General features: G+C 42.2%; 2 protein-coding genes across 2 annotated transcripts in view; one reads left to right on the forward strand and one right to left on the reverse strand.

Annotated features, from left to right (window-relative positions):
• ABCD2 (ATP binding cassette subfamily D member 2) overlaps positions 1–12,078 on the reverse strand; it is an 89,016-nt gene that overhangs the window by 48,355 nt on the left and 28,583 nt on the right. The gene's annotated exons all lie outside the window — the stretch shown is intronic.
• The window catches only part of REDIC1 (regulator of DNA class I crossover intermediates 1), a 37,741-nt gene that overhangs the window by 4,251 nt on the left and 21,412 nt on the right, over positions 1–12,078 (forward strand). Inside the window, exons 2-3 of the mRNA XM_069956120.1 lie at positions 1,080–1,119; positions 3,974–4,106. Coding sequence (XP_069812221.1) covers positions 1,080–1,119; positions 3,974–4,106 — 173 coding nt within the window. The remainder of the gene's footprint in view (positions 1–1,079; positions 1,120–3,973; positions 4,107–12,078) is intronic.

Raw genomic sequence — 12,078 nt, forward strand, 5'->3', positions numbered from 1 at the left:
AGCCAGACCTTCCTCCGGGAAGGAACCACCAAGCCAATGAATGTGTCCAATTAAGGAAACAAATATGCAAAAGAACACTGCAGAGACACCATCACGTGTCTCGACGTCAGTGAACTAGCCAGACCTTCCTCCGGGAAGGAACAACCAAGCCAAGGAATGTCTCCAATCAAGGAAACCACCAAAGCAAGGTATCCATCCACAGACAGCTGTTTCGGGGTTTTGCCCCTCATCAGTGTGAGGTAGGTTTCTGGCTAGTGGGAGCAATGACTAGTAAGTGCATGCAAAAGGACGCTGGTTAACCTCAGGGAGATTAACCAAAACATTGCAGAGACAGGTCTGGCTAGTTCACTGACGTCGAGACACGTGATGGTGTCTCTGCAGTGTTCTTTTGCATATATGATTTCCCAGGGGGCAGTGTTCTAGAATACACTGACGTTGAGACATGTGATGGTGTCTCTGCAGTGTTTTGGTTGATCTCCCTGAGGTCAACCGGCGTCCTTTTACTAAAGTAATATGATCATGGCACTGAAATGGATGATTGACAGGTGCCTTACAAGTGTCCGATTGGCACCCCCACAATTCAAGAATGTAATAAAAGTTCTAATATTCCCCCTTTTCCAATTTTTTCAAAAACCAGAAAAAGTAAAAATAGAAACATATTTAGCATCATCACATGTGTAATTGTGTGAACTATTAAATTATCACATTCCCAATCTCGCATGGTAGTAAACAGCGTACAATTACATCCACAGTCTGGAAGTGGGGGGAATTATATCTGCAGTCTGGTGGTGGGAGGAGCATTATATCCGCAGTCTTGTTGGAGGGAGGGGGTGCCTTATATCCACAGTCTGGGGAGGGGGGTGCATTATAACCCCAGTCTTTTTTTCATACTTAAGTATTAGATTGTTTTTAAGTATAGAAATAAAAAAGCCGGTATCAGTATCAAATTCAAAATTCTGGTATTGTGACATCCCTAGTGTGTAAGCTTTTAAGTTCTACATAAGAAATGTAGTGTATGACTGCATTTTTATCATTATTTTAAAGTTGCACATAAGTAAAGTTTATTTTTTTTTCCATAGGAGCAGAATGGTTTTCAATCAAGAAAGACAGAAACAGAGAGTATGTATAAATGTGATTGCTACAAAACTAACTTTTGCTGGGGTGACAGAAACTTAGGGCCCTATTCCACGGGGCCATTATAGTTCGGATAATCGTTAAATCTATCATATTGAAGTGATAATTGTTCGGTTGAATAGCAGTTAACGATTAAACGACAAACGAGAAATTGTTGATCGCTTAATAAGACCTGGACCTATTTTTATCGTTGCTCGTTCGCAAATCGCTCGCATGGAATAAAATGTTTTTGGGTCGTTCGCAGTAGCTACGAATGCATAGCAACGACAAGACGACCGCAAGAACTATCATAAGTAACAATCATCATTCTGTATAAATGGGTGAACGATTTCAGGCTGTTCGCAATAGCGGTCATTTGAGATTGTTTATCGTTGACGATTATGCGAACGATAATCGTCCCGTGGAATAGGGCCCTTAGCGTATGTTCACACTCAGCAAATGTGGCAGAATTCAATGTTAATTCTTTGAGTAGAGAGCAGAGGTTTGCAAGCAATCCCATAGAGAGACTGTGTCACACTGAGGCAGGCAGGATGCTACGTAAGAGCTTTCCACCACATTTGCTCAGTATGAACATACCCTTTTACCATTTGATGGAATGTTTCTTTCGCTAAAAGGCTTTACATATTTACATAGGGGTACTTAGGTATCAAAAAATTGTATGTGAATAAAATTATCACCCCAAGATATATAACTTAATAATATAGAGTTAGCAATAATAGCACTGGCTTCCTGCTTTTCCGTGCTTCACCACAGACACGAAATGGAAAATAGAAGAACTACTAAATTATGTTCTGATATCCCAAGAGGCTTGGCTGGGTCTTATCCCTGAGCTCCCGAGTGACAACACCCAAATACCTACAGGCCCCAAGGGACTGGGGCACAAAAATGCCCGTTAGCTGTGACCTCATCCGATGTGAACATAACTATTCTGATAATTTAAAAATTTGCAAACAAGAAAGTAAAAAATACGGTCCCAAGAGTCCGATAGTATTGTAATATCTGGAGGAAGTATCCTCTCTATAAATCAGTCAATAAGATCTGCAGTTTAACACTAACAGAGACTCTAGGAATGCTAGTTCAAATGCTCAGGAATCCTCAGGAAGAATATAGGCTACCACTCTGCAGATCTTACTCAGGCCTGTGGGTTTTTGGGTATCTTGATATAATTGGATACCCCCCAACCCACTCAAGGGAGCAAGAGGTGGTGTATTACTCCTGAGTGATTCACCATCTCTGATTAGCTCCTCCTGTCAACACAACCATCTCCATGAGTAGACAAGGAGTGAAAGAAGCAGGTGCTGCAACTTTAGTGATTATGCATAGGTCTGCAGTGATATTAAGGTGCGTTTACAGGTAACGATTATTGTGTGAATTTGCGTGATAACGATCGAATTCGAACGATAATCATACGAGTAAACGCAGCGAATGATCAAACGACGAACGAGAAATCGTTCATTTTGATCTTTCAACATGTTCTCAAATCGTTCACAAAAAAATCACAATTGTTCCATGTAAACAGTCGTTCGCCGATTTAATCAATGTGTGATATAGGCTTAAGCGATCGCAAAACGATCGCAAAGCAAATTTTTCGTACGATATATCGTACCGTCTAAACGCTGATCGTTATGAAAAAAAAAATCGTTACTCTAACATCGTTAATCGTACGATCGCGCCAATTATCATTTCATGTAAACGCACCTTTAGATGTTCTGCTTTAGGCAGGGGACTGGCAGGAGTGCATGAGAGGAGGGTAGGCTGGGTTGGGGGACTGTGATGAACAAGTGAGGGAAAATAATGTAGTTTGGGAGAGCGGCACGGCCCCTCTCTGAACCTACCCACAGGAGGACGTACCGGTACGTCCTGTGGAGGGAAGGGGTTAAAGGGGTTATGACAGCACTTAAATACTTTAAATATATTGCTGCACTTATATTAAACATACCAAACCTCTTATGTTTACCTCTCCATGCTCCAGTGTCTTCCTGCGGCCTCCCTGGGTTCCCTGCTGACCGCAGCCACCACCACTTCTGCGGTAGCAACTTGGAAAATGTTTTCAAGTCTTGGGTAACCTCTTTAAAGGAGAAGTCCGTCCAAAAGTATTTTTTAATATGTTATTACTTATAGAAAGCACATATACTGCTATTTCCTATTTAGTACATCAAGGAGTCTTCAAATTCTCTCAAACCGTGACATCACGAATCAGGTTTAATTCCTATGGAGTGTCCAGCAGGGAGCGCACTATATGGAGCGTTAGATGGGGTTACTGTACACTACGCTTTATTGATTGAATACGTTTATGGAATACTTTGGGGAGCAAGTATCCCTGTGACCTCAAGGAACGAGTCGACAGGAGGCTGGGGCGGTGGTGAGCTTGTCAGCTCCTTTAAGGGTACCTTCACACGTAGCAGATTTGCAGCGGATTTCGCACTCGAGTCTTCAGTGTAATCTGCTTTGAATCCATGTAGTGTGAAGTTGAATAGTGTTACATACGCTGCGAGTATGTAACCCGGCCCCTTTACCCCCCCCCCACAGCCTGCCTCCCGCGCCCGGAGAATACATTACACGGCAGCACTGATTGGCTGATGGGGACCCATAGGAGCTGGGAGCCTCACAAGCAGCCACGGCACGAGCAGGTAATGTATGCTTCAGGTGCGGGCTGCAGGGAGTTAAAGGGGCCGGGTTACATACTTGCAGCGAAAGGAAAATTCTGCTGCGGATATATAACCCCATTCAACTTCACACTACATGGATTTGCAGCGGATTTTGCTGCAAACTCGCATTGTGAAATCCGCTGCGAATCCGGTACGTGTGAAGGTACCCTCAAACTGTTTTCTTCTTTCAGGAATTCTTTCAAAAGAAGAAGATGAAATCTAAATTAAAGCTGTTGGAGTTATCATATTCAACACAAGCATCACCAAGTTTAGATCTACTTAATCTACAAGTTATAAATCAAATATCTAAAAAGAAAGAGAGAAGTAAGTTTATATATTTTCTTTTTCAAATATGTTAAAAAAAATCTGTTCAGGGACTTCTCTGTACCAGCGGCCGCAGGAGCCCTCGCATCATGGCCAAAATGGCCTTAAAGGGGTAGTGCGGTGCTTGACATTTATTTACTAAATAACACACATTACAAAGTTATACAACTTTGTAATGTGTGTTATTTAAGTGAATGGCCCCCTTCCCCATGTTCCCCCCACCCCCGGAAGTGTGGTGCATTATACTCACCGCATTACTGTCGACCCTGGCCGCCATCTTGGGACAATGACGTAATCTTCAGGAGGCCGGCCAGACTGCTCCAGCTGTCCCTCATGCCGGCCCCCCTCTGGTGCGTCATCAGCTGCTCAGCCGTCATTGGCTGAGCATAACTATGCACCACACTTCTGGGTATGGGGGGAACACGGGGAAGGAGGCCATTCACTTAACCAACACACATTGCAAAGTTGTATAACTTTTTAATTTGTGTTATTTAGTGAATAAATGTCGACCCCTTTAAGGACTGCGACAATTTTCATTTTTTCCTCCTCGCCTTCTAAGAGCTAGAACTCTTTTATTTTTCCATCTACAGGGCCATGTAAGGTCTTGTTTTTTTCAGGAACAGGTTTTACTTTGTATTGGTGCCTTTTAATGTACCATAAAATTTATGAAAAAACCCTTAAAATATCATTTATGGGGTGAAATTTGGATAAAAAAAAATGCAATTCCACATATTCTGCATAGCTTTTCTATTTTTATCAACAGTAAAACTTTTTTTTCTTGCAAATAGGTATATTTAAAATGGCCCTATTGTGACTCTTAAAACACTTTTATTTTTTCACCTACAGGGCTGTATGGGACATAATTTTTTGCGTCATAATCTCTAGTTTTTATTAGGATCACATTTGCGTAGATCCGACTTATTGTTTACTTATTATTTTTTTTATTTATAGAATGTAATTAAAAATCAACAGTCCTGGCATTTTCTTACCTCTTTATGTTCATGCCGTTCACTGTGCGGGAATATTATTGTTTTATTTTATTAGAGCGGACAATTATGGTATATAATATGTTAATTAATGTTATTGTTTTTATGTGTTTTATTTATAAAAGGGGAAGGGAGGATTTAGACTTTTATTGGGGGAGGGTCTTAGGTATATATTTTTTTAAACATTTAGAAGAAGATTGAGGATCGGACTACACGGAGGAAAGCTGTATACCTCCAGCAGTCAGGCAATGTGATCATGACCCCCACAGACACACTGTGGGGGTCCCGATCGGTAAGTGACAGGAGCTGCTCATTTCATTTACACTTAAACGCAGAGGTTGCGGCGCGATCGATGCATTTAAGGGGTTATTGACATATGGCCAAGTGATTGCAGCTGCCAGCCTTTGAGGGTGAGGGGCCGGCTGCTATCTTCACCTGCTATGAAGCAAGCTCTGCTCCTGAGCTCGCTTCATAGCCTGGTACCCCAGTGGGGTGTACATTTTCACCCATTTGCACCAAGGCTTAGGCTGCGGGGGCGTAAATGTGCGCCCATGGTCATCAAGGGATTAAAGTTATGGAGTATTGCTGTATTCAGGAAAAATTGGGTAACAAATTTAGGGGTATTCATAGTGCTGTGTTCCGTGTAAAAATGAGAAGTTTTATACCAAAATTCTATTTCATTGTAAAAACTGTCATTTTAATTTTCATGATAAAAGACTTCCCTCAAACACCTGTTGGGTTTAAATCCTCATTACTACCCTAGATCAATTTTTTAAAGGGTCCAGTTTCCGAGTTGGGTTCACTTTTGGGGGGTTTCCACTGTACTAGTACCAAAGGGGCACTGCAAATTCACATGGTCTCCAAAAAAGGTTCCCACAAAATATGTGCAAAAAGTATGCAAAAGGAGCAGCCTTCCCTTCTAAGCCATGCTGTGAGCCCAAATAACAGTTTATGATCCCATATGGGGTATTGTCGTAAACCAAAGAAATAGAGTAACCCCATACCCCATATAGGGGTATTGCCATAAACAGGAGAAATTGAATAACATTTTTTGATTGCTTATTCCTTTATCTTTCTTGTAAAAATGGGAAATTGTGAGCCAAGTTTACTAAAAAAATGAAATAATTTTCATGGCCAAGTGATAAAAGTTTTTCTCAAACACCTGTTGGTCTATACTCAATACTCACTACACCCCTAGATGAATTCTTTGAGGGGTGTAGTTTCCAAAAAAGGGTCTTTTCTGGGGGGGTTACCACTGTACTGGTACCATGAGGGGTGCTGTACATGCATATGGTGCCCAGAAACAACTCCAGCAAAATGGTGCTCCTGCTCTTCTGAGCCCAATCAACAGCTTGTGACCACATATTGGATATTGCTATACTTAGAAGAAATTGTATAAGAAATTTTTGAGTGCTTACCCCCAGTCTTCTTCCTACAAATTTGAAGATATAAGCTGAAACAAAATAAACAACTGAATTCTAACACTGTCTGTGAAACTAGAGATTAGCGAAACTTGAGAGATTTTATTACCAGTGGCAAAAGAAGCAGCCCTAAGTCTGCCTGGAAAACATGGATAAAGCCATAGGCTATGTGAAACATCGCTTGGGGTCATTACCTTCCTAGATAAAATACTTGAGAGGTAAAGTTTCCAAAATGTATTTTTTTGGGGGGTGGGGGAATTGTTATGGTTTGACATCTCAGTTCATTTGCTAACCCAACACTGTGCATGGAAAACACCCTAATAAGGGTATGTGCACTACGTAATCTGGGCGGATAACCCACTGCGGATTTATTTCTGAGGCCTGTGTGCAAGGCAAAATTGTAACTTGGTTTAAATGCATAGCTTCATAACTTAAGCTCCCTGTACTGGGTGGGGGGAGGGGCGTGGTCTGCAAGGCGTGGCCTACAGTACTGTACACTGACCCAGATGAAGATGGATGGAGAGTGCTGTATTTATGTGATAACATAAGCCCTTCTCATTCATTCATGCTCCCTGATATCTGTCTCTTTTCCCTGCAGTCTCTGACAGTCCTTGTGTTTCCCATCCTGTCCAGTGCTGCAATAATGTGCCTGCATATATGTTATTTACAATGATCTGTCACTATGTTCTCCTCAAAGCTCCTGCTCCCTGATTCTCACTTCCTGATTGGTTCATGCTGAACACACACCCTTTCCCCATTGGTGCAAGCCGGTCATGTGACAACACAGACCACTGACAGCAGCTCAGCTTCCCTATTCTAGCCTGTAAAGTGACCAGACTAGTTGTACTGTACTACTGCGTTATGGGGATTTGCAGTTCCATCTTGTATTTACAAACTGTTTATGCACATACTATACTTTATACTCCAAATGCTGATTGCTATACTGTACATTAACTTATAATGTGACATGTTCAGCTATTTAAAATGTTTAATTTTTTTTTACATGTTATTTACAATAAAAAAAAGGAGTAATTATTTTTGGGGTGTGCATTTCAATGATTTCTGATGGGAAAATTTGCTTTGATTTGGCTTACAAACACAGTAGCGGAACAAATTATGCTCATAATGCAAGGTTCCACTGCACTTACCAACAACAGAGCCGAAAGAATTGCAGGAGACCTTCAGCGATGTTACAGTCATGTGATTAGTCACATGACTGGTAAAAGGGCCCCTTGTAAATCCTATAAGTAGGGAAAATCTGTATTAAAATTGTGCGTGTGTCGGTCTATCTATCTATATGTATGTATGTATGTAGCAGAGCTGTTTGAGCATCGTGATGCAGCAGAGGTGCGTTTGTCTCTGTGTGCATGTATGTAGCAGTAGACGATACACCTCCTCTCCAAGTATGGGTCAACAGGGCTCAGGTCCAAAAAAATACTGGACAGAACCTCCAAGTCATCCAGCACACACAGTAACTTCTGAGATGGGTATGCATTATGCATGCTGCAGAGCTGTGTGTGTGTGTGTATAATGTAATGTCATGGAGAGTGTTAAAGGAGACCTGTCACCCCCCGCGCCGGGGTGACAGGCTACCGACCCCCAGATAGATCCCCTTATAGTTACCTCATGTCGCTGAGTCCTGCTGCCGGAGCCGGTCCCAGGACAGAGATATCCCGGTCCGAAGCCGGCGCAGAGATGAGTGCGGCTCCATTCATTCTCTATGGGCGCTGGACCCATCTCCACAGCGCGCGCGCCAGCTTCTCACCGGGATATCTCCGTCCCGGGACCAGCTCCGGCAGCGGCACTCGGCGACATGAGGTAACTATAAGGGGATCTAGCTGGGGGTCGAGAGCCTTGTCACCCCAGCGCGGGGGGTGACAGGTCCTCTTTAAAGTGTTACTTGCACCCCTTTACTGCTTTGGATCACTAGGGAGATTTATTAACATAAAATATAAAGCCAAGAACAGACTATAGACAGAGAACAGGACATAAAGGAAAGACTGAGATTTATCCTCTTTTCAAATCCATTCCTGGCTTTGGATTAAAAAATCTGTCAGATAAATCTGTGCATGTAAAGGCACCCTTAGGGTATATTCACACGGGCGGGCTCGCAGCGAGATTCTCGCTGCGAGCCCGGCAGGTCCTGTCAGTTCCCATAAACTACATACTTGCTGCGGTCTAAACGACCGCAGCGAGTATGTAGTTATACCGCCCTTAACCCCTTCTACTCCCGCCGGCTCCCCCGCTGTAAGCAGCATACATTACCTGTCCTCGCTGCACGGGTCCGGCGTCCTGCTCTCCCGCCCGGCCAATCAGTGGCTGCGGCTGGGCAACACACTAATTGGCCGGACGGGAGAGCAGGACGCCGGACCCGTGCAGCGAGGACAGGTAATGTATGCTGCTTACAGCGGGGGAGCCGGCGGGAGTAGAAGGGGTTAAGGGCGGTATAATTACATACTCGCTGCGGTCGTTTAGACCGCAGCAAGTATGTAGTTTATGGGAACTGCCAGGACCTGCCGGGCTCGCAGCGAGAATCTCGCTGCGAGCCCGCCCGTGTGAATATACCCTAAGGTGGCCTTTGGTTGTGTTTTTAATTTAAAAGCCCATTGAATTTAATAGTAAAAATGGTAAAAGGATGGTGAAAAAGAAAAACTGTGTGAACAACAAAAATTATGTTCGTTGTTTGCAATAGATGTCCGAAAATAATATATTGGATCCCCCTTAATTTCCAGTCTGTAAAATCTATATTTTGCATTACTATTTGAATAGTATGTAAAGAGAGTTGAGATATCTCTTTTATCTCTGGTAAGTATTTTTCTGTTATCTCTTTCCATACCTAAAGACCATTTTCAATAAATTTTATGATTTTTTTTATTCACTAGCCATTTTAAGAAACCGTAACAGTGCAGTCAGTGGTTCCTCAGAAATAAGGTGGAATTCCACTTACACCCATATTTTGATCTTGTACCCACCATAATCTACTCTGTTCAATGAGACCTGTTCATATGAGACCACAGAAAATGTTTGCATCAAATTCATAACATTGGGAACAGATCTAATTGGTCTGAAAGCATTAATATTATATAGTTGGTGAACAGGCCTACTTATTGTTCTTCTGCACCTACCGTAATGCCTCTGATGAGCAAAGCAAATACGGAAAAGCAAGATTTGCTGTGAATCAGGCTCTCAATTAGCTTCATTCTGTGAAGTAAATTCCCGCCCATTTATTAAGGAAATGTGCAAAAAAAGAAACAAAATGGCGGTCACACATTAGCTGTCTGGACCGTCGCTGGGCCCCTCTGTGATGTCAGAATTTCCCCCTCTATATAAGGCGGTTTGTTTATGGAGGTGGCCAGTCGGCTGTGTGTGGAGGAGAGAGCAGGATCGCAGCAGGCAATTAGAGCAGAGCAGGGAGTAATTAACAACAATATTGTGACAGAAAAGATAGCATAGGAGAGCTGATTGCGGGTAATTATTTGTTGGAGCTGTCAAGTTTACCAAGTAACTGGGTACCTATAGGAATTTACTGGGGAAAGTAAAAACACAGTCCATATTATTCACTCACTGGCCACTGTAAACTCCTATAAGTTATACCAATTTACTGAGATTCCTTGAATTGAGCATGCGCTTTACATAATCAGAGGTTGCACTCCACTCCTACTGTGTTCTAAAAATTCATTTTCATCACTAATGAAAACGCTGTCTGAACGACCGCTGCGTGCATGTAATTCTGCCGGCCCCTTAACCCCTTCTGCTGCCACCTGGCTCCCGCTCTGTATACATTACTTTTCCTTGCAGCACGGGGTCCCGGCGTACTGCTCTCCTGCCCGGCCAATCAGTGTGTTGCCCAGCCGCAGCCACTGATTGGCCGGACAGGAGAGCAGTACGCCGGGGCCCAGTGCACCGAGGAGAGGTAATGTATACTGAGCGGGAGCCGGGCTGCAGCAGAAGCGGTTAAGGGGCCGAGAGCGAGATTTACGCTGCGAGTCTGTACGTGTGGTGTGAACTGACCCTCAAACACAGTAGTAGTGGATTGCGACCACTGGTTATGTAAGGTGCATGTTCAGTTCACTAATGAATCATTACTGAATTGAGCGTGCACCTTACATAATCAGTGGTCGCTTGCCACTTCTACTGTGTAAAACAAGTTTGTTTTCATTAGTGAACTGAGCATACGACTTACATAATCAGTGGTCACACTCCACTCATACTGTGTTCTAAAAATTCATTTTTATTAGTAATGGGTCACTCTACGTCTACATAAAAAAAAAAAAAAAATCTATTGAAATTTTAATGAAATTGGCACTTATATTGCCACTTAAACTAAATGGGGATACAAAGGGTGCCGCTCAAGGGGAGTTGAAAGGGGAGTAGAACATGTTAAATGGTTTATTAGAAAGTTCAGAAAACCCACATTTTTTCAAAACAAATTCTAGGTATATACAATTAATTTTATCAAACACCTTCTCTGTATCCAGTGATATGATCTGAGAAGGTGTTTGCTTGCGTTGTTTTTTGGCCATAACTCCCAGAACCCTCCTGGTGTCATCAAATCTCTTCCTGGGGCCATCAAAAGTCTTCCTTTAAGCCTGCCTTTAACCCCTTAACAACCCATGACTTATCTCATACGTCATGGCGCCATTAGGGTCGTTCAGAGAGGGACCACGGCTCTTAGCGGGTGCGGCCGATCCCCATTTAATAAATATAAATAAATACACATATTTGGTATCGCCGCGTGTGTAATTGCCCGAACTATTAAATTATCACAATCCTGATCATGCGCGGTAAACGCAAAACTGCAAAATTTCGCATTTTTGATCACATTAAATCCGAAAATTTTTTTATAAAAAGTGATCAAAAAGTTGCATATACGCAATCAAGGTACCGGTAGAAAGTACACATCATGGTGCAAAAAAATTACACCTCACACAGTCCCATACACCAAAGTATAAAAAAGGTATAATGATGGTAATAGAGCAATTTTAAGGAACATTTAGGTTTTTTTAAAGATTTAAATTTTTTAAAAGCAGTCAGATAAAATAAAAGTTATGCAAGTTGCATATCATTGTAATCGTAACATCTTGAGGAACATGTTTAAAGGGAATGTGTCACAAAGAAAAAAAAATTGGAAAGTGTTGAAATTGCATTTGTTGTTTTTTTTTTTGTTAATTTATATGTGTTTTTTATATTTTTTACAAGTAAGGAAAAATTAAAAATTAATAATTTTTTTCACAGAACAAAGAGGGGAAAGGAGCAGTGCCATTTTGTTGTTGTCTGTATAGCAGTACAGATACAAGTGTGTCCCCAGTCAACTTCATAATACACCTCAGCTCTGCTCCAGATATCTAGAAAATCTGGATACAGTCCTTCAAACTTCAACCAAAAACTGTATCCCACTTTTCCAGACATCCAGAGCAGAGCTCAAATGCAGCCAGCTAACAAGCCGATGGCTGTGCGAAGCGAAGCACTTCACTACTACCATTAATTTGCTCCTCCCTGATGTACACTCAGACAGCTCATACAGGGAGATGGTACATGCACACTTATACAAGGAGATCGTACATG

The sequence above is a fragment of the Dendropsophus ebraccatus genome, chromosome 1 (genome assembly GCF_027789765.1).
Source record: "Dendropsophus ebraccatus isolate aDenEbr1 chromosome 1, aDenEbr1.pat, whole genome shotgun sequence".
Classification (NCBI taxonomy): Eukaryota; Metazoa; Chordata; class Amphibia; order Anura; family Hylidae; genus Dendropsophus; species Dendropsophus ebraccatus.